This window comes from Misgurnus anguillicaudatus, chromosome 21 (genome assembly GCF_027580225.2).
Source record: "Misgurnus anguillicaudatus chromosome 21, ASM2758022v2, whole genome shotgun sequence".
Taxonomy (NCBI): domain Eukaryota; kingdom Metazoa; phylum Chordata; class Actinopteri; order Cypriniformes; family Cobitidae; genus Misgurnus; species Misgurnus anguillicaudatus.
The window spans coordinates 60,340,893-60,359,239 of record NC_073357.2 but is presented as its reverse complement, the minus strand read 5'-3'; the positions used below and the strand labels follow the sequence as shown (position 1 = coordinate 60,359,239).

The following is an 18,347-nucleotide window of genomic DNA, read 5'->3' as shown; positions in this document are numbered from 1 at the left end:
ATCCTAAACAGAGTGGGCGGAGCTTCATTACATCCACCCGCCCACGAGAACGGAGCGTCCAATCAGAAGGTAGCTTTCAGATGTCATGCGCGGTAGTTGCAGAAAGCATGTCGGGTTTGTATAACCGGGGTTGGAGTCAAGTTGTGAAGGTAACTGCGTTTAAATTCTCCACTTTGTCGTAATGTTATCACCACGACGTGTTTAATATTTCCTTCTGATGTTTTTCTATATCGTGATTGTAGTTTGTTCGAGATTTATGCTTTATAACTTCCGCGTGGCGGTACAAGGGCAAAGTGTGATTCGCGTTCACTACTGATGTACAGTAATGACGTTTAAGGTGCTGCGTGCTCGTGACGTGTTTGTGTTTTTACAATAGGTTTTTACGCTTAATGCAAATATCTGTTAATATAAATTAAAAGAATTCAGTAAACATAAATAAATATAGATTCTGTTCGCTTTTTTAAATGAACAAAACACAGAGAAATAGTGGAATATTTATCTAAACGTTTAATATGTTTCATAACAAAGACATGGATTTAAAAAATATTTTTTTATGTATAGAGTATCTTTTTTGTTGTACTGTCATAATTTAAAGCCATACATTAATAGGGTTGCAAAACTCCAGAAATGTTCAAGGCTGGAGTCTTTCCACGGGATAATGGTAATGCATTGGAATTTACAGGAATATGTGGGAATTAATGTGAATACACTGGGAATTTGAAAGTTGCTTATAACAGGGAACTGAAATGTAGTTCTTGCATCATAATTTTGTTTAAAACAACAAGATTTAATGCAATTTCAGTTTAATTTCTTCCCTGCACATTTTTCAGTCCCATGCACAGTGCACACTGCATACTGAAGGGCCATTGAGGCCACACCCCCTGCATGTACTTGCATTCATAACATATCATTTCTTGAAGCCAGTAAATCAGATATCTAAATGTAAGATAGCACAATTTAATTGAAAATGTATTTGGCTAGCTATCATGTGCCTATCTTGAGCTTTGATGCTCTTTCTTCTACATTCTGCTTGCCAATTTTCTGAATTACTGTGCCACCCAAAAGTTTGGACACATTACTTTTTTTTAATGCTTTTGAAAAAAGTCTCTTATGCTCCTCAAGCATTAAAGGTGCAGTGTGTAAATTTTAGCGGCATGTAGTGGTGAGGTTTCAAACTGCACCCAACGGCTCAGTCCACGGCTCATTCCTCGCTTTTAAAGTGCATAGAGAAGCTACACTAGCCGCCATCGTCAGAGACAACTTGGTAAACAAAGGTTGTCCGTTAAGGGCTTCTGTAGAAACATGGCGGCACAAAATGGTGGCTTCCATGTAAGGGGACCCTCGGTGTATATAGATAAAAACGGCTCATTTTAAGGTAATAAAAACATAATGGTTCTTTATGAAAGGTACACCACTGATAATATAGTTTTGTATATTATTTTGAATTTCTGTCAAGAGATTCTTTTAAAAGTTACACACTGCACCTTTAATTTTAGTATGATTTCTGAAGCATTTTTTATCAACTAAATCCATGGCTTGATGAGCGTAAATATAAGGATTCTTGAAATTTTGTATTACCTTGCATGCATGACTGCTTATGACCAAACAATTTTTTTTACATTGTTTATATAGTTTAGATACATTTCCAAATAATTCCCTAATAAATTCCCGTTAAAGGACAAGTTCGGTATTTTACACTTAAGGGCGATTTATAGTCGTGGGTAGGTTTACGGCGTAGGCTATCCGTAGCCTGTGCGTAGCTCTGCGTAGCCTGACGCACACCTCACAAAAAATTTAACAGCGCGTCAGATCTACGCGGACCGCAAGCGCAGTGATTGGTCCACCAGAACCCCTCCCGTCAGGTAAAAAAAACTGCGTCATAGGTATTTCCGTTTGTGACGGTGAAAACAAAGATGAGCCAAGTTGAGGAGTGATTTAACTCAAACTGCATCAAAAGTCGCTGTTTATTTACTTCCATCATTAACTTGCTAGGCTTCTTCTTCTTTCAAGTTTGTGCTGCTACTGTGGTTACACGCATGGATACTGCCTACCAGCGGTCGCGCGTGTGCTTGCACGTCGACGCGGACGACGACGACGCAAAAGTATAAATGAAAACCGATGCTGAACCTACGCCGTCGCTGCTACGCCGTAGGACCTACGCACGACTGTAACGAGCCCTTTAAAGTCCTGTTTTCAGATTGTTTATGATGAAATCAAACGGTTTTGACTGAAATTTGGACATATGATGCTGGCCCGAGAATTTTCGGGTGTTTCTTGTATCACCTCCCACCTCTATAATGGCTATATAGGTGCACAGGAACAATCCTTCCTAAAATGCATTAAACTTTCATTACAAAGACGTGAAACTCATCGAGTGGTCAGGGGTGTTCACTGGTATGCTCACATAAAAATCGCTGCAAAAGACGCATTCCAACAGGTTTTATTGTAGTTTTTGTCCAACTCCATAGACTTGTATTAGATGTGCTGTGAGGTACGGTATTACTCTGCGCCGGGAACTTTGTTTCTATTCTTGCAATTGGCAAAGGCGGATTATCGCCACCACCTGGGCTGGAGTATCTATTATTCAAGCTCTCAACGGAAGAACATACGGGTGTGAGGCGTTTAAAAATAGGTCCACAAGTTTACAACGAATGCTAAAACACCTGTTGGAAAGCATCTTTTGTGTGAGCATATCAGTGAACACCCCTGACCACTCGATGAGTTTAACGTCTTTGTAAACGAAAGTTTAATGCATTTTAGGAAGGATTGTTCCAGTGCACCTATAGACCCATTGTAGAGGTGGGAGCCGGGAGGGGATACAATAAACACCCCTGAAATTCTCGGGGTAGCCGCATATGTCGAAATTTCAGTCAAAACCGTTCTATTTCACCATAAACAATCTGAAAACAGGGCTTTAAGTGTAAAATACAGAACTTGTCCTTTAAGTTTCCAATTTGGAATATTTAAAAAATTATTGTTTCCTTAAAATATTTCCGGAAACTTTCTCCACTTTTGCAACCCTTTACATTAACTCTTTCACCGCCAGCGTTTTTAAAAAAAGTTGCCAGCCAGCGCCAGCGTTTTTCATGATTTTCACTAAAGTTGAATGCCTTCCAGAAAATGTTCTTCTTTAAATATATAAACATACAATATACCAAATGAAAGAACAGACCCTCTGCTTTCAAACAAAAAAAAAGTTTCATCCTACCTTCAGTGGTTCTTTTGTAATCAGCTTTTGAATATGGGTAGGTTTCTGCAAAAACACCACATTTTGAGCAAAAAGCAGAGATAATTCCATTTTTGTGACGGACTTTTCATAGAGATCCCATTCAGAGCGATCTTTAAAACAAACACGGACATGCAGCCGCTTGCCATAGGGCAATACTTCCGGGTTTAAAAAGTTGCGGAAGGGCGGCTGGTGGATAATAGCGGTATTGTGGAAAGACGGAAAATCTCGTCATTGGCGGGGAAGCGTTTTCTCTTAATTGACGAGATATCTCGTCAATGGAGGTGAAAGAGTTAATGAAGATGTATCATCAAAATTACAAACATAAAGACATTTAGCTACCTTTTTTGCATTCAATTAATTAGGGGTGCTCCACTAAAAATACGTGGCCGATAACTATTCTAAATCGCACACCCGATATCATGCGCAGCTATTTCATGTACTAAGGCTTTTGATCAGTAATTCCTTATCGATCTGAAATCGCTGTTAGTTTGAATCATTTATAACATGCATTTAAAAAAACAACACTTGTTAAACATAATCATTATACATATTCTTTAGTATGATGAAAATACCTGAAAATGTTTGAAGGACAGCAATATACATATATCCTTAAACCATTTCCTGGAGCTGCGTGTCATTATAGCTGCGTGTGTATTGATCTTCGTCTACAGCGCCTTTTGAGTTTCTGCACGAGAGCGCCCCCCTGGCTTTTGGATGTAGCGGCATTTCACCGTAATTCATTAAAGGGGGTGGCCACGATGTTTGAAAAACGCTTTGGAAAAGGAGACGGGCCGACTACCAAAACACACTTATAGCCAATCAAATCAAATCAAATGCCGGGTTGCGTATGTGTGGGGCGGGTCTATCAACAGAAGGTCCAGATTCTATTGGGGTAGGGGCGTGTCAACATTGGCTTTCAAACATCATGGACTCCGCCTTTAAGAAGCATAGCAAGCATTATCGGCCGAGCAATCGGAGCATCCCTACAATTAATGGGATCTGCCTCTTTGTTGATATTTGTTGTCATGAGATTCATCCACCTGCTTTTTATTAACAGAAAATTGCACTGATACTGAAACACTGACATCTCTAATGTTTAACTCTGATGTTCTGTGTTTTGTGATTGTAGATTAAAGATGTTGTAGGACTTTCAAATGGCCAAAACGCTGGTGCTGAGGCTGCATCTGCTCAGGCATTTGGTGGCCCAAGTCCCTTCATCACTGACTGTATGTGCTGTTAGGCATCGTTGTTCTCCTCGTCTTCAGACCTCCACTGTCTTCTCTCCAACCTGCTCCAAACTCAGTCCGAGGGCTGTTTGCACTACGACTCGAGACCCTCTTTTCCTTGCCGTCGGATCTGTTCGTCCTCACCAGGAGCTCCTCACCGGTGGAATCGGTCAGTTGCACCACCTGACTTCAGGGGAGGACCGCATCTTTACGGACCGCCTGTCTTCCTGCACATCATCCCAGCAAGTTCTGCGTCTCTTGCGATCTTATCCCGACCTGTCAAGCGCATCAGCGGCTTCTGTACTTCACCGATTGGCCGATCTGGAGCAGGACGATGGCCGTGGTCTTAAAAACCCACAATTGCTGTCAGACGTGGCCTTGAACAAACTTTGTCAAAAACTGGAAAAAGATTCAGCCGTGTTAGAAGACGATGTCGTGGTTCGAGCTCTGTTGGGCTGCACGCGCCTTTATCTTGACCCCTGGAGTCGCCTGCTGGTACGGCTGGTGTCCGAAAGTCAGGAGAGATTGGACTTGGGAAGGTTAAGCGTTGAGGCGCTATGTGAGTTATCCAGGGCTTTATTTGCGTTGGAAGGGCCCGACTGTGGTATGGTTAAACAAGCTATGACTCAGCTCGAAAATAAAGATCCAGCCCAATGGAATACAGCAGAGCTAGTGAGCGTTTATCGTACGCTAGCATCTGGTTTGAGCGAAGGCGGACGCTACCCGGAGCTTTTGAATGAAATGAACGCTCAGGCGCTTCGACTCACGCAGCGGATGGATCCAGCGGCCATAAGCGAGATTCTAGATGCTTTAGTGACTTTGGGACAGACGCAAGCATTGCCACTGGTTATAGCACTCTGCAAGCAAGCTGTCCGTCACGTGCAAAACTTCACAGATGCAGAATTGACTGCGGTATTGTCTGCACTCATGCATTACGGTCACAGCGATCGCTTTCTCGTGGAAGCTCTCGAACGGCACGTGCCCAAGATAGCCTTCAGCGCACATGCAGAAACCATAACCAAAGTGATGCAGTATTTCGGGCGAAGACGCATACTTTCTCAACCCGTTTTTAACACGGTAGCCGAGAGTTTGGTGTACCGTGCGGAGGAGTACTCCACCTGGCAGGTGTCTCAGCAGATTGTGGCGCTGGGAATGTTGGGATACGTGCCTCCCGACGCGGCCAGATTGTTCCGAAAGGTGGAGTCAGTTTTGAATGCCAGGTTTTTGCAGTTTCAGCCCAGAGCTCTTCTGGACCTGCTGCACGCCTGTACTTTGCTCCAGAGGTATCCGCTTAACTTCGTCTCCAAAGTCTTCAGCCCGTACTTCATGCAGCAACTGCAGGGTAACTTTCTCTTTGATTTTACGGCACCTTTACAAACTTTGGAAAGTCTTCAATTATGTTTTTTGCTTCTGTATCTAAACAGAGGAGGGAAGTGGGATGGATCGCATGGTGCTCGCTCAGTTGACTCAGCTCTACATGACTGTGAAACTCGAGTGTCCTTTCTATAATGTGAGTGAAAACCATGACCACCAGGATATTTTAAACATTTGTGCACTTATTTTCTTTAAATTACAATTTGATAGAAATATTATGATGTTGCTTGCTCTCTTATTTGTAATTCACTTTGGATGAATTGTAGATGACCAGCGATGTTCATTTACCAAATGTCTGCTGTATTTATGTATAGGGCCCACGACTTTTACCCAAGTTTCGTGTGAAGTCTTTTTTGGCTCCTGGACAGTCTCTGGAGACGCAAGTGGAAGCTCAGCTTTACAATTCAGTGAAATCTGGCCTTGTGGATCTGCTGGGAGCTCGATCTTACTTTGCGTCCAGAGTACTTACACCATATTGCTATACGCTAGGTACTGTATGGATTATTCACCTACAGTCATCTATTTGGAAAGCCATTACAGATTTGAGCAAAACTTATGATATTTTCTTAATGTCGACCAAAAACTATCATGAAATGGCAATGTTTCCATTAACCGATGTTATGTGACAAATGTTTTTTTTCCCTTGATGGATGTTGGTAGGTCTACGTTTATAATAGCCACCGCATAAGCCATTTTTTTAATATACCTGAAACATGGCTGTCCCCAAGTATAATGGGACTAATGTAAATGTAAATTACATACAAAGTCAATGCAAAGACACAAATACATGTGAACTTGCGCGGGGCAATGCAAATGACGGGAATTGGGATGTGCAATTGCCATGAAAACACGCACTATTCACTATTTGAAAATATTTAACTCAAAAGAAAAAAAAATCCCGCGAATAATATAGAGCGAGCAACACGATGCTTCGCATTTGGTGTGTACACCGCATAATGGTGCGTACACACCAAATGGGAATTTAATGATTTGCGCAAGTAGATTACATGCAAAGTGCAAATAGACGCAAACTCATGCACTATTTGCCTCAAACGCATTCTGAAAAACTCAACTCAAGCGAAAAATTAGCATGACATGAAGTTAAATTCCGTGAGTAATTTAGAGCGAAGAACGCAATGCTTCGCATTTGATGTGTACGCAGTCGCAGCATAATGGGGCATACTCGCCAAATGCAAATTCAATGATTTGCACGAGAAGAGATATACATACAAAGTCAATGCAAAGATGCGAATAGATGCGAATTCGCACAGGGTGATGCGAATTGGGCGGCACGATTGCCTCAAAAACACGCACTATTCGCCACGTGTCTTTGCGCAAGTTAAAAATATTCAACTCAAACAAAACATTTGCATGACACGAAGTTAAATCCTGTGAGTAATCTAAAGCGAGGATCGTGATGCTTTGCATTTGGTGTTTATGCAGCATAATGCGGCGTACACACCAAATGCGAATTTAACAATTTGTGTAAGTAGATTACATACAAAGTCAATGCAAAGACGCGAATAGATGCAAACTCACGCGCTAAGAAAAGTTTAACTTTATGCAAATAATAAGACATATTCGGGAGCGACTACCAATGGGACAGAAGCATTGGAGTTCACGTCATCCTTTTCTCGTCAGTTACTGGGGTTGACGGTAGTTATTTGTTTATGACAACCAGATTTAGAAACACCTCATTAAAGAGATGGGCGACACACGAGAAAGTCGCTGTGGTCTGATTAAGGGGCTTTCCTTGCTTGGATAACACGCCTGCATCACTTGCGACTAAAAATATTGGCTAGTGCGATGGCTGTGAAATATGTTAACCTACCATCGGCGTGATTTTTTGAATGACTTCTTGCAAGAGGAAAATTATGCTTTAGCCACATAACATCGATTCACACTTTGCCACAATTTAGTTGTCTGAGACAAATTTTTGAAAATCCTAAAATATTCCTGGAATCCTAGGCTAAAATCTGCAGTCTTTGATCTCTAGTTCACAGACAGCCGAATAATGACTGCTGCAATCACATTTTTCCTCCTTTTATGACACGATCCTGCTGTGTGGCTTAATTCTTAGTATTTTTGTCTTGTTTCCAGTTAAAATATCAAAAAATTCTTAAATTAAGATGCTTTTCTTGATGAGCCAAACGACCCAAGGAAATGAGTCTAGTTTTTGGACCAAAAATATCAAATTTAAGTGATTTTGAGCATAAAACAAACAAAAAAAATTCATTGATTTTTGCACAAAAAATGTTCAAGATTTTTTGCTTACCCCATTGGCAGATATTTTTTTTTTGCTTGTTTTATGCACAAAACCACTTTTGATTTTTTTTCAAATTTGATATTTTTGGTCTGGGGGGTAGACTTGTTTTCTTGGGTTGTTTTGCTCATCAAGAAAAAGCATCCCAATTTAAGAATTTTTAGATATTTTTACCGAAAACAAGACAAAAATACTAAGAACATTTTTCTTGAAAAATATTTTTTTACTTACTATTTTTGTCTTGTTTTCAGTAAAAAAAAAAAAAAAAATGTAATTAAGAAAATAAGTAAATAAAATGTAAGGAATTTGTGCTTAAAACAAGCAAAAAATAAAATAAAATCTGAAAAATTTTCTTGAATTAACTGTTTATGAAAAAGTAAACTTGCAGACAGTGTAACATGTGAAATAAAAACGCTGCATGTTTCTGTCTTTACTGTCATGCAATCAGACTGAGATTCCAATACTCGTACAGTCTGACACGCAACAATCTCACAGTGTGCACCCGGCTTAATGGAGACAAAGCGACTGTCTTTATATATGTCAAACTATTTTTAATCCTCCTTCTCTGTTCAGATGTTGAGATAAAACTGGATGAAGAAGGATATGTCCTGCCAGCTTCTCATGTAGATGAGGTCCATAAGAGGTAAGAGATCCCTTGCATTTAAATGTCCCCATATGTTTGCGTGTTGTGTATTTAATAATAACATACATTTTTGTTTATTAACAGAATCGCTTTGTGTATTGATGGGTCAAAGCGCTTTGCAGTAAATGCAAAACAGTTACTGGGTAAAGAATCCATCAAACAACGACATCTGAAGATTCTTGGATATGACGTTGTTCAGGTAACATAAACTATTATTTTGTTGATTTTGGGTGCATTTTCTATATTTTAAGTTTTTGTAACCTTTCAAAGTGTGTAACAATACTTATCCACAGTGGATTTCTATAAATGATTTTTCTCTCTCTCTAGATTCCATATTATGAGTTTGAGAAACTCAAAGACAAAAAAGAAATCGTAGATTATCTGCACAAGAAGATCTTTCCTCACAGTTACAGACTGAGCTGGTAACACATTTATAGACAAATGGATGTTTTATACATACAGAAACATTAATATTTATTGTTTTTGGTTCATAGATTTTGAGACAATGTGACTTTATATGTAAAGTGCTGTGAAAAAGTATATACTAATAAAAAGACCAACATAAAATTGTGTTCATTGTCATTACCCAAAAAATGAAATGTGGGCATTTACCTGCAAAGTTCATCAGTCAAGTTGAAAACCAAGTTAAAATTGTGAATCTGCAGCAAAACACTCCACTGGAAATTCACTTCTCAAATATATAATAATTTATTATATTTGCTTTCAGTAAGCAACACTGTATTGCAGTACAAAGTAACCAACTACCGGTGTAAATACTTTAGAAACAACATAAATCATGGAAACAGAAGGTCTAATGAAAAAAATCAAAGCACAGCACACCCCAGTGATTCATTATGAAAGATACAAACCTCATGAAGCTATAAAAGATTATAATCTAAAGTACAAGATTGAGATTGCAGGCAAGATTGTTTAAGTCACTAGCTCTGTCCCAGAGTATTTTTGCAAAGTACACATGTAGATATTTGTGTAGATAAAGTCTTTTGAGTGTTTGGAGTTGTTTAACGTCAGTTTGTTTTTTATGTAGCTGGAATCTGAGGAAGGCCGAATTCGTCCACCAGTACTCCATCCCGAAAGCAAAAAACACAATATTCATATCAGAGTGAAATACTAGTAACTGAATACGGCTGTACATATATTTGAATTAGTATGCTATAAAGTATGAAACAATAAGTGTATAAAACAAGATACGAAATTAACACACAATTAAACATGATCAGAAGAGTTCATTTTGAAATTTGAGAAGTTTGGATCCCATACGCGATAAATTTCATAGTTACCGCCAAAATCAGTATTGTATCTAGTCAGTATTAAAAAGTAAATTCTTCATATTATGCAAATTCCAATAACTGCCATGTTATTCTGTCATCTTTTCTCCCTTTTTTTCCCAAATGCGATAAATGGCAGTGCTAAACCAATCACAGCACACCATTCCACACATTGTAAACAACAATGGCGGCAACAATACACAGAGAATCCTAGTTTTCCTCATCTACTTTGTACTTCGTGATCAACAAACAAACAAAACAAAGTAATAATTTTGATGGCATTGATAAACCTGTGGTGGTTTTTTGTTGTGGGGAAGAAACGTAAGCCGTCAAAATCAAATAATTTACACGAGAGGCACTCGGGCGAAGGAAAAATGACGGCTGTTGCTTGTTTTCCCGACAGCATCAAGCTTCTGTCATGCGAACACATTGACCCCAGGGGATCTTATGAAAAACTTTCCATTATTTTACTTGAAGCCAATGAAAATCGAGCAGGACTAAAACATTTTACAGCTGATCGCTGTCAAAAAAGTTCAGCAACGATGTCCCAAGGATGACAGCAGCAATGACAGTGTTCTTAATATGACGTAAGTCTTTTGATTAATGCCATTAATGTTTTGTTTTTTTATCGGTGTATACCACTAGTCAACTAAATGAATATAAGATGGCAAAGATGAATGCACATTTAATAGATTTATAGCATTTTGAAAAAAAAACTTCCATCAGTTTTTATAATAAATTTTTGAAATTCAAATTATAGGTTTGAATTTTTAATGTTATTATAACCTAAAGATGGTATGTGAAAGTTTGTTACAGAAAATAGTGGTTTTCATCTTGTCACTTTCTTGGTATAGAAAACTAATTTTTACCCAAATTAGTCAAAATGGATTTATTGCGGTTTGGAACCAAACTCTTCATTTACTCTAAAGCCGAATGTATACTAGGGATTCACCGTTCGGCAACCAAAATTATTTGGCCAAAAATAGCAAAAAAAGTAATTTTTGGTGTTCAGCCGAACAAGTGGAAAGCAGGCTTGTGCACAATTCAGAATTGAATTAAGAATGACTCCTTAATTCCAATTCAATTCTTGAATTTGAATTGATGTCAAAAACAGGATCTAGAATTCGAATTTGAATTAAAGGAAGCATGATTGCAATTCAATATAAATTCAAAGAAATTCATATACATATTATACAGAAAGTGAAGTGTTAAAAATTACGCTTTCAGTACTATATGTAAGATATGATTGCATTACATATTCTAAATCTTTTTTTTGTAATTGTAACACGATGGAACATGACTTCATTTCCCAGAATGCTTTACTTTAACCACGTATTTAAAATGGTTGCCAAACAATTTTCCAAAGTAACTTTCCTAACACCGAATGCGAGATTCTTTCTGTTGTATGACTGTGGAATTTCTTTGAATTGCCATGAATTTAATTCCACTTCCTGTCATTCGAATTCAAGTTCAACTTCCTTTAGGGCGGAGTCAATTCAATTCAAATTCCAATTCATGAATTGAATGGAAAAAATTCTGAAATTCTGAATTGTGCACAAGCCTGGTGGAAAGGCCGAATAAATTTTACCGAACAATGAGGTCTTTGATGATGTGTTGGTAAAAGCATTTTAAAGTGTCAGAGAAAGACGCGAAAACATCCAGCTTTACAAGTTTCATTTAGCATTTAAAATCAAGACATCCTGAACACCATACAGCGTATGAGAAAGACACGGCAGTGGCGATCCTGGGTATCTGCTGAATGCACAAGCACTGAGAACGAGAGACTTTAACTCTTCATCTCATGTCATAGGACGATAAAGAGCGTCAGCAGCAGTATGTAATATAAACTTCCTAGAACCAGTAAAGTCCTACAATTTACAAAATCTACTATTTTTATTTTTCAAAACAATAATTTTTGTCTTATACCAAACTGTAACATTTTTTGTGTTATGTCAAGCAGTTTAAAATAAAAAATCTAGTTTATAAATGTCTAACTTAATTCTATATACTCAATATTAGTGTTGTGCAATTTAAAGGAAAACCTTGCAATATTGGGGCCCCAGGTTCTTGGACTGACTTTGCTTAAGGCCCCCAAAATGGTAAACACGCCACTGAGTATGACGCAGAGGTATAAATCAGGCATGTATAATTGTATAAAACATGTTAACTTTCACTGTTGTATTCTATTGGCAAATGTAGACCTCCCAATTTTACATGAACAATATTTCACAAAATATGCACACTGACTGTCAAAAGACCATCATAGTTTTGTTTTGGTTTGTTTGAATGACTTCTTTTAAATTGTAATACACCACATAAACCAAAAGAGCAGAGTTATGATTGCTCACCCGGTTAGTACTCCTATCTCCCGGCACACCCTCAGGTATAGCTGGAGCTGAGGAGGCTTCATCCAAATACGAGTTATCATCATCCAATAAGAGCTCATCGCCAAGCGCATCCAGCTCTAATGGAGCAAACAAACCAATATTATGGTGATATACTAAACCCACAGAAACAATAAAACAAAACACGAATACAAAACTGCAGCTAGGCTTATGTTACTAACCGGCCGCCAGGTCATCTTCATCGATGTCTGGTGTCCCATAACTGCGACTGAGAGCCTCCTGAACTTCATTTGCGTCTTCCATCATGTCCTCCAGCTGATCCTGTAGATCCTGGACCATAAAGAGCACACACATCAGTATTTTACAGCACAAATGTTATCATACTGTTAGATTTAAGGTATAGAAAGAATCTTACCTCAATCTTATCAATTTTAACATTCTTGTAAGCTTTCTTCATTTCTTTGGCTCCAATTTTCATTGCATCCACCTGTTTGAAAACACACAAACACAAGATTATTCTCTGTGCAAATGAGGGAAACAATGTGTGTTTATGAATGAAAGCTATCAGTGATGATACACTTACCGTAGTTTTTGTGTCTTTCAGTGTTTGGATGGTGTAGTTCGCCTGCTCCATGTTAAATGACTGCTGCATTAACTGATCTTTCTGCCCTTCATACCTGAACACACAACAGTTTTATTCAGTGTTGTACATCAATAATAATCACTAGCAAGCATTGAAGCAAATCAACAATGACACCACAAGAACAATAAAATGATTACATTTACGTTACGCTGCTATGGAGAAACTAGATGGTCTCTTTGAGGTACACACAAGTTTATTATGCCACAATTTAGGCGTACATGCATTTAGATTATAGACATTATTCCAAGCATTTAACCATAGAAAACACCATTGACATGAAATGAAAAAAGATGAAAATATTATATATAAGATTATAACTGCACTTACATTCTCTTCTGTTTGAGGACACGCATGGCTTTCTGCTTCACCATGTTCTAGAAAAAAGAAACAGATAAGATGATGGACTCCATGAGGACTTATTTCAATGTTCTAGTCATGTTTGCAATGAGAGCCTAAAGATTTGTCACGTAACAAATGGTCACATGATATTATTTTAATAAATGGGATAGTTCTTAATTCTCTCGTCATTTATCTGCATGTCATTAGAAGCTCATACACAAATTTTCCTTCTTGGAAGACATAAAGACATTGAGCAAAAGACAAAAGCACCATAATGCAACAGATTATAGAGCTTTGATGTCCATTTTGGACTGTTGCAGTATTAGGCTACGTTTACGCAACAACGATATTTCACATAAGCGCGACAATGCTGTCAAAAAGATCTGCATCTACATGGATCCTTGAAGACGGCCAAATCCCCTGCCAGACAAGAAGATGAAGTAACACTACAAGCCTTTTACAGAGCGATAAATACAAACAATCAAGATAGGGAAAGCTTCCCTGGACAATACAGCGGCAAAATTGTGTTAATAAACTCAGAATCTTGAGCAGCACAAACACAAACCTGTAGGCCGCCATTATTGTGTTGGTTACACTTGTGCATGTCTATAGACCGAATTAACACATGCACCTCGTCACAGTTATCACAGATTCACGTTTACATAGTTTACACAGAGACCACAAGGTGACATTATCAAGAACTTGTTCTTTGAAAGCCGTCTTCAAATGTTTGTATTTTCAGGACTCAAAAACGCAGTCGTCATTGTGTAAATTAACAGCCAAACAGCAAAAACAGATGTTCTTGTGTAAATGGCCCCTTACAAGCCCTTGCTAAAAAAACCCTTAATAGAAGTCCTTAACTCTTACCTTGTCACTGACGAGTTATCTCGTCAATAAACCGAAAAAGCTTCCCTGCCCAAGGACAAGTTTTTACGGCAATCCATATTTCTGCTAGGTAGCCCTCCTACCTAGAGCTGTCACAATGATTAAATAATCGTCTCATCCCAATTTTTTTACCTCATCGCGATGATTTCAGATCACCGCAATGATTGCACATCTCTCTAAAAAACACAAGGGGAGCTGCAGCGCCTGTATAACAAGACCGTATCAAATTACTTTTACTGCCAGATAAACCTTGCAAAAGGTTTAATTTAAATAATCACATCAATCTGTGAAAATTGTTTCATAAACATACAAAAAATGAATGAGAATTAAATGTCAAAGCCCTAAAACAAGCAATTAATCATCATAATCGCCACAATTTATTACACAATTAACCGTCAGCCAAATTTCATAATTGTGACAGCCCGACCCTTACCCAACTTATAAAACATTGAAGCATCTACTGATCCAAAACCAGTAAATCATCGTTCTGAATCTGATCTCTAACAAAAGTCCTTTACAAAAATGCAATTATCTAGAAAATTTTGTATTTTGAAAAAACCTACCCATATTTAAGAGGTAATAAAACATAAAAAAATTGAAAGCAAATGGTCTGTTCTTTCATTTGTGTAACGTATGTTTATTTATTTATTTAAAGAAGAACATTTTCTGGAAGGCATTAAACTTTTCTAAAAATCATAAAAAATGCTTTTTTTAAAAAAAAAACGCTGTCGGGGAAAGAGTTAAGGTTTGAAATGTGGTCAATAAATTATATTTTTATGATATGATCTCTTCATATTTTCTGTCAACCCATACTCTCAGAACCATTTAAAGATGTGATGGTATAGAGGTGACATGTCTTTACCTTTGATGGTCCATCCCTCATTTTCTTCATCTGATCTTTATATTTCATCAGTTCTGCATCAAGTCTGGCTATCTTCTTATCCACGGACTCTGCTCGACCGTCAACCTGGAGTTCAGTAAGGGAGGAGAGATAAAACAAAGAATATTATATACCTTCATACATATACATCACATACTTAAATATCTTCATACATACATACATGCCCCACCCACATCTCTTCAAATATGCAAACTATACATACAGTATTACTATACAAGTGTATTACTGTGATGTATTAAACAATGTTAATGTAAATGTTAATGTTGATATGAATATGTCACCAATGAACAGGCTTTTAGATAGTTGTTTATGAGGGTTTATGGATTTGTCAAAAATGTGAGAATGTTTTTTTTTCTGAAAGAATCAGGAAGAACTGAAAATTGCATGACATCCCGCTAGAATTTTCAAACTACGAACAAAAAGCCTAATTAAATGGGTGATTCTCACGAAACCATTGAAATACCACGGCACTAATGATTTTAGCTTTAAAATGTGTAATATAGTAACATTAAAAAGCATCAGAATTAACACAATACTGTGTTCTACCTTCACAATGTGTGATTTCAACATAAGAATTTATAATTGGAAATTTTATCTCATTTTCTGCGAAAATTCTCATTACCGCAATGTGTCCGGCTGTGTTTGAACATGCGTTATGTTGTAATTTAATCAAATTAACACAAAAATATTAAGAAAAAAGAAATGGATGTTTTGCTAGACTACTTTAGATGACAGAAAAAATATTTACTGAATATTCATGTATAATAATAATGAAGAAAAATTAGGAAAATGATGTGTCCATGCCTGATGTTCTCATCCTTCGCAACACTTTTTGAGAACAGTTTAAGCACACATACAGAATTTTAATAAAGTTTGATTTTGAGTGACCAAGCACATGGACCAGTTACTTCAAGATGACTACAAGGTAAGATAATTTTTTTACAGTTAATTTGAAATATTGTCTTGTCAGAATGCTTACACGACATTTTGATTATCATTACCGCAACAGATGCTTATTAAATGTTAATTTAATTAATAGAAGCATAATACTTTGATTTTAAATGCATGTGCAGAATCTCCAAATTATGTTCTTTCAGGTTTGTCATGTCATTTTGAAAATATGTCAGTGTTGATGTTTTCTGACTGTTGCGGTAATGAGATTTTTTAGGGCAATTTTTTTAAATTATGTTACAAAAAGTGTTAAATGATAAGTAGAAGTTTTTAAATTAATGTTCCCATTTACCCCAGACTTTGTTTTTCAATGTCTGGTGGGAAAAAAGTAAATTTAAGCAATTTTTACATTTTCATGCTTGACATTTTTAAAACCAAGTTTTCGTGAGAATCACCCAAATAGCCTGTTGACTACATTTACAATAAAAAAGTACCATTAAATGCAAAAAGTTCTTATACATAAAAATGTTGTTAAAGGAATATTTCACTTTTCTTAAATAAAAAAATCTTGAAAATGTATTCACCCTCATGTCATCCAAGATGTCGATGTTCTTCTTTATTGAGTCGAGAAGAAATTAATTTTTTTAAGGAAAACATTCCAGCATTTTTCTTCATATAGTGGACTTTAGTGTTTCCGTTTACAGGTTCAAAAGTCCACTATATGGAGAAAAACTCTGAAATGTTTTCTTCAAAAACTTAATTTCTTTGTGAATGAACAGAGAAAGACATAAACATCTTGGATGACATGATGGGGGTGAGTAAATTATCTGGATTTTTTTATGAAGGTGGAATATTCCTTTAAAGAGGAATATTGCCAAAATATTGGTATGGCAAAAACAAATATTACTAGCCTTGCTAAGCAAGAAAACAATAAATATTGTTGAGCCCTATTCACAATATAAAACAATCTATAAAGCAAATAAAATGGTCCCCTTAATATAGGTTAAACAGAGAAAAATGTGATCGAGTGATAAATCCCCTATACATGTGTCATAAACCAGCAGGACTGGTCGAGACTCACACCCACAACACGAGCCCGGAAACAGCAAACGACAAACACAATCACGTCACTTCTCTAACACAAGACCAGACATTACTATAATATATTATTATTATTAATATTATTATAATTCAAACAAAAGTCACATAAACATCATCACAATAACAACAACAACACAAACGTAACCCTAATGTTTATACGTTTATGGACATCGTTTGTTTTCAATACATGACACAGCAAACTTATTTCAATCTGTCATCTTCACTGTATAAATACACAGAAACAACAAATGATAAAGTATATGACCGTTTCTTCACATTAAATCTGATTTTAAGAGAAAAAGACCGAAGAAAGGCTTCATCTATTTTAACTGTCAGAACAAAGTTCCTTTGTTTATCAGTCTCTAGACAGTCTAGAAAGTTGAATAGAAAGCACACATACAGTTGAAATACAGTCCGAGAGGTTCGGTGGCGGTCCTTTTGCTTTTCCTCGTCCAAAGATGCGATTCATCTCGACACTGCTTCAAATAATCCGCTTAAAATAAAAGAATAAACCGCGACTATCTTTATCCTCTCGACAACACAACTCAGCCTGGGAGATCCCGGAAGAGCTGACGTCATGACGTCAAACGGCTCGGTCACGTGATCATACGTTTCACAACTGCATTACAAACAAAGATGGCCGTTTCTCAATCCGAAGGCTGCAGGCTCCGGAGGTCGCATATTTAGGCTGCATACGTCATCAAGACTGTCTTATTTCATTATAAAGTTGACTATTATTCTTAGTTAACCGTAAATTGTTTTATTATGCTTATGACCTGCTAATAAATAAACCAGGTTTGATGACGTATACCGCCTGCATGTGCGTCCTCCGCAGGCTGCAGCATTTGCATTGAGAAACGGCCTAAGTACATTAATGTTTATATAGGCGTTTTAATCTTAGTATTTTCTCGAGATGAAAACATTGTATAATTTAAGATATTTGAACTAAAATTATACTCAATGTTGAAATAAAGAGTAAAATAAATGGACACGCTATTTTGACATTTGGTCATTTTAAAACGTGTGGCGTGGTTCTAGACGCTAGGGGGAGCTATTCGATAGATTATCATGCATACAGGACATATGCAGTATTTATGTAGAATTTATTACAAAATAATTGTTCATATTTATCAACATTACTCATTGATAAGGGCCTGCAATTGTGTCTCAGTTCTACAAGTATGAAAAGTTATACTGTATTAATGAAATCTTTTTTAAATC

At 37.0% G+C, this 18,347-nt stretch overlaps 2 protein-coding genes across 2 annotated transcripts; one reads left to right on the top strand and one right to left on the bottom strand.

The window, feature by feature from the left end:
- The first annotated feature begins 44 nt into the window (after nucleotides 1-44).
- On the top strand, nucleotides 45-9,302 carry fastkd3 (FAST kinase domains 3). The gene is made up of 7 exons (XM_055217173.2): nucleotides 45-149; nucleotides 4,359-5,797; nucleotides 5,880-5,965; nucleotides 6,144-6,318; nucleotides 8,666-8,735; nucleotides 8,820-8,934; nucleotides 9,063-9,302. The coding sequence occupies exons 2-7, from the start codon at nucleotides 4,384-4,386 to the stop codon at nucleotides 9,159-9,161; spliced, it is 1,959 nt and encodes a 652-aa protein (XP_055073148.2). The 5' UTR covers nucleotides 45-149; nucleotides 4,359-4,383; the 3' UTR covers nucleotides 9,162-9,302.
- Nucleotides 9,303-9,419: 117 nt separating this feature from the next.
- On the bottom strand, nucleotides 9,420-17,708 carry chmp5b (charged multivesicular body protein 5b). Its single transcript, XM_073859564.1, has 8 exons — nucleotides 17,527-17,708; nucleotides 15,096-15,200; nucleotides 13,337-13,383; nucleotides 12,950-13,043; nucleotides 12,782-12,853; nucleotides 12,588-12,696; nucleotides 12,373-12,485; nucleotides 9,420-9,826 (listed from the first exon to the last, which is right to left on the bottom strand). The coding sequence occupies exons 1-8, from the start codon at nucleotides 17,593-17,595 to the stop codon at nucleotides 9,773-9,775; spliced, it is 663 nt and encodes a 220-aa protein (XP_073715665.1). The 5' UTR covers nucleotides 17,596-17,708; the 3' UTR covers nucleotides 9,420-9,772.
- Between the last annotated feature and the right edge of the window lie 639 nt (nucleotides 17,709-18,347).

Bases quoted from the DNA above. Each gene is read 5' to 3' on its own strand.
- fastkd3 (XM_055217173.2), top strand. From the start codon at position 4,384: ATGGCCAAAACGCTGGTGCTGAGGCTGCATCTGCTCAGGCATTTGGTG. The intron at 5,798-5,879 runs GTAACTTTCTCT...GTATCTAAACAG, and splicing joins CTTCATGCAGCAACTGCAGG to AGGAGGGAAGTGGGATGGAT. The intron at 6,319-8,665 runs GTACTGTATGGA...TTCTCTGTTCAG, and splicing joins ACCATATTGCTATACGCTAG to ATGTTGAGATAAAACTGGAT.
- chmp5b (XM_073859564.1), bottom strand. From the start codon at position 17,595: ATGAATCGCATCTTTGGACGAGGAAAAGCAAAAGGACCGCCACCGAAC. The intron at 12,697-12,781 runs GTAAGATTCTTT...TTTATGGTCCAG, and splicing joins TTAAAATTGATAAGATTGAG to GATCTACAGGATCAGCTGGA. The intron at 9,827-12,372 runs CGGGTGAGCAAT...GTTTTTTGCTTT, and splicing joins CGGGAGATAGGAGTACTAAC to CGGGATGGAGTACTGGTGGA.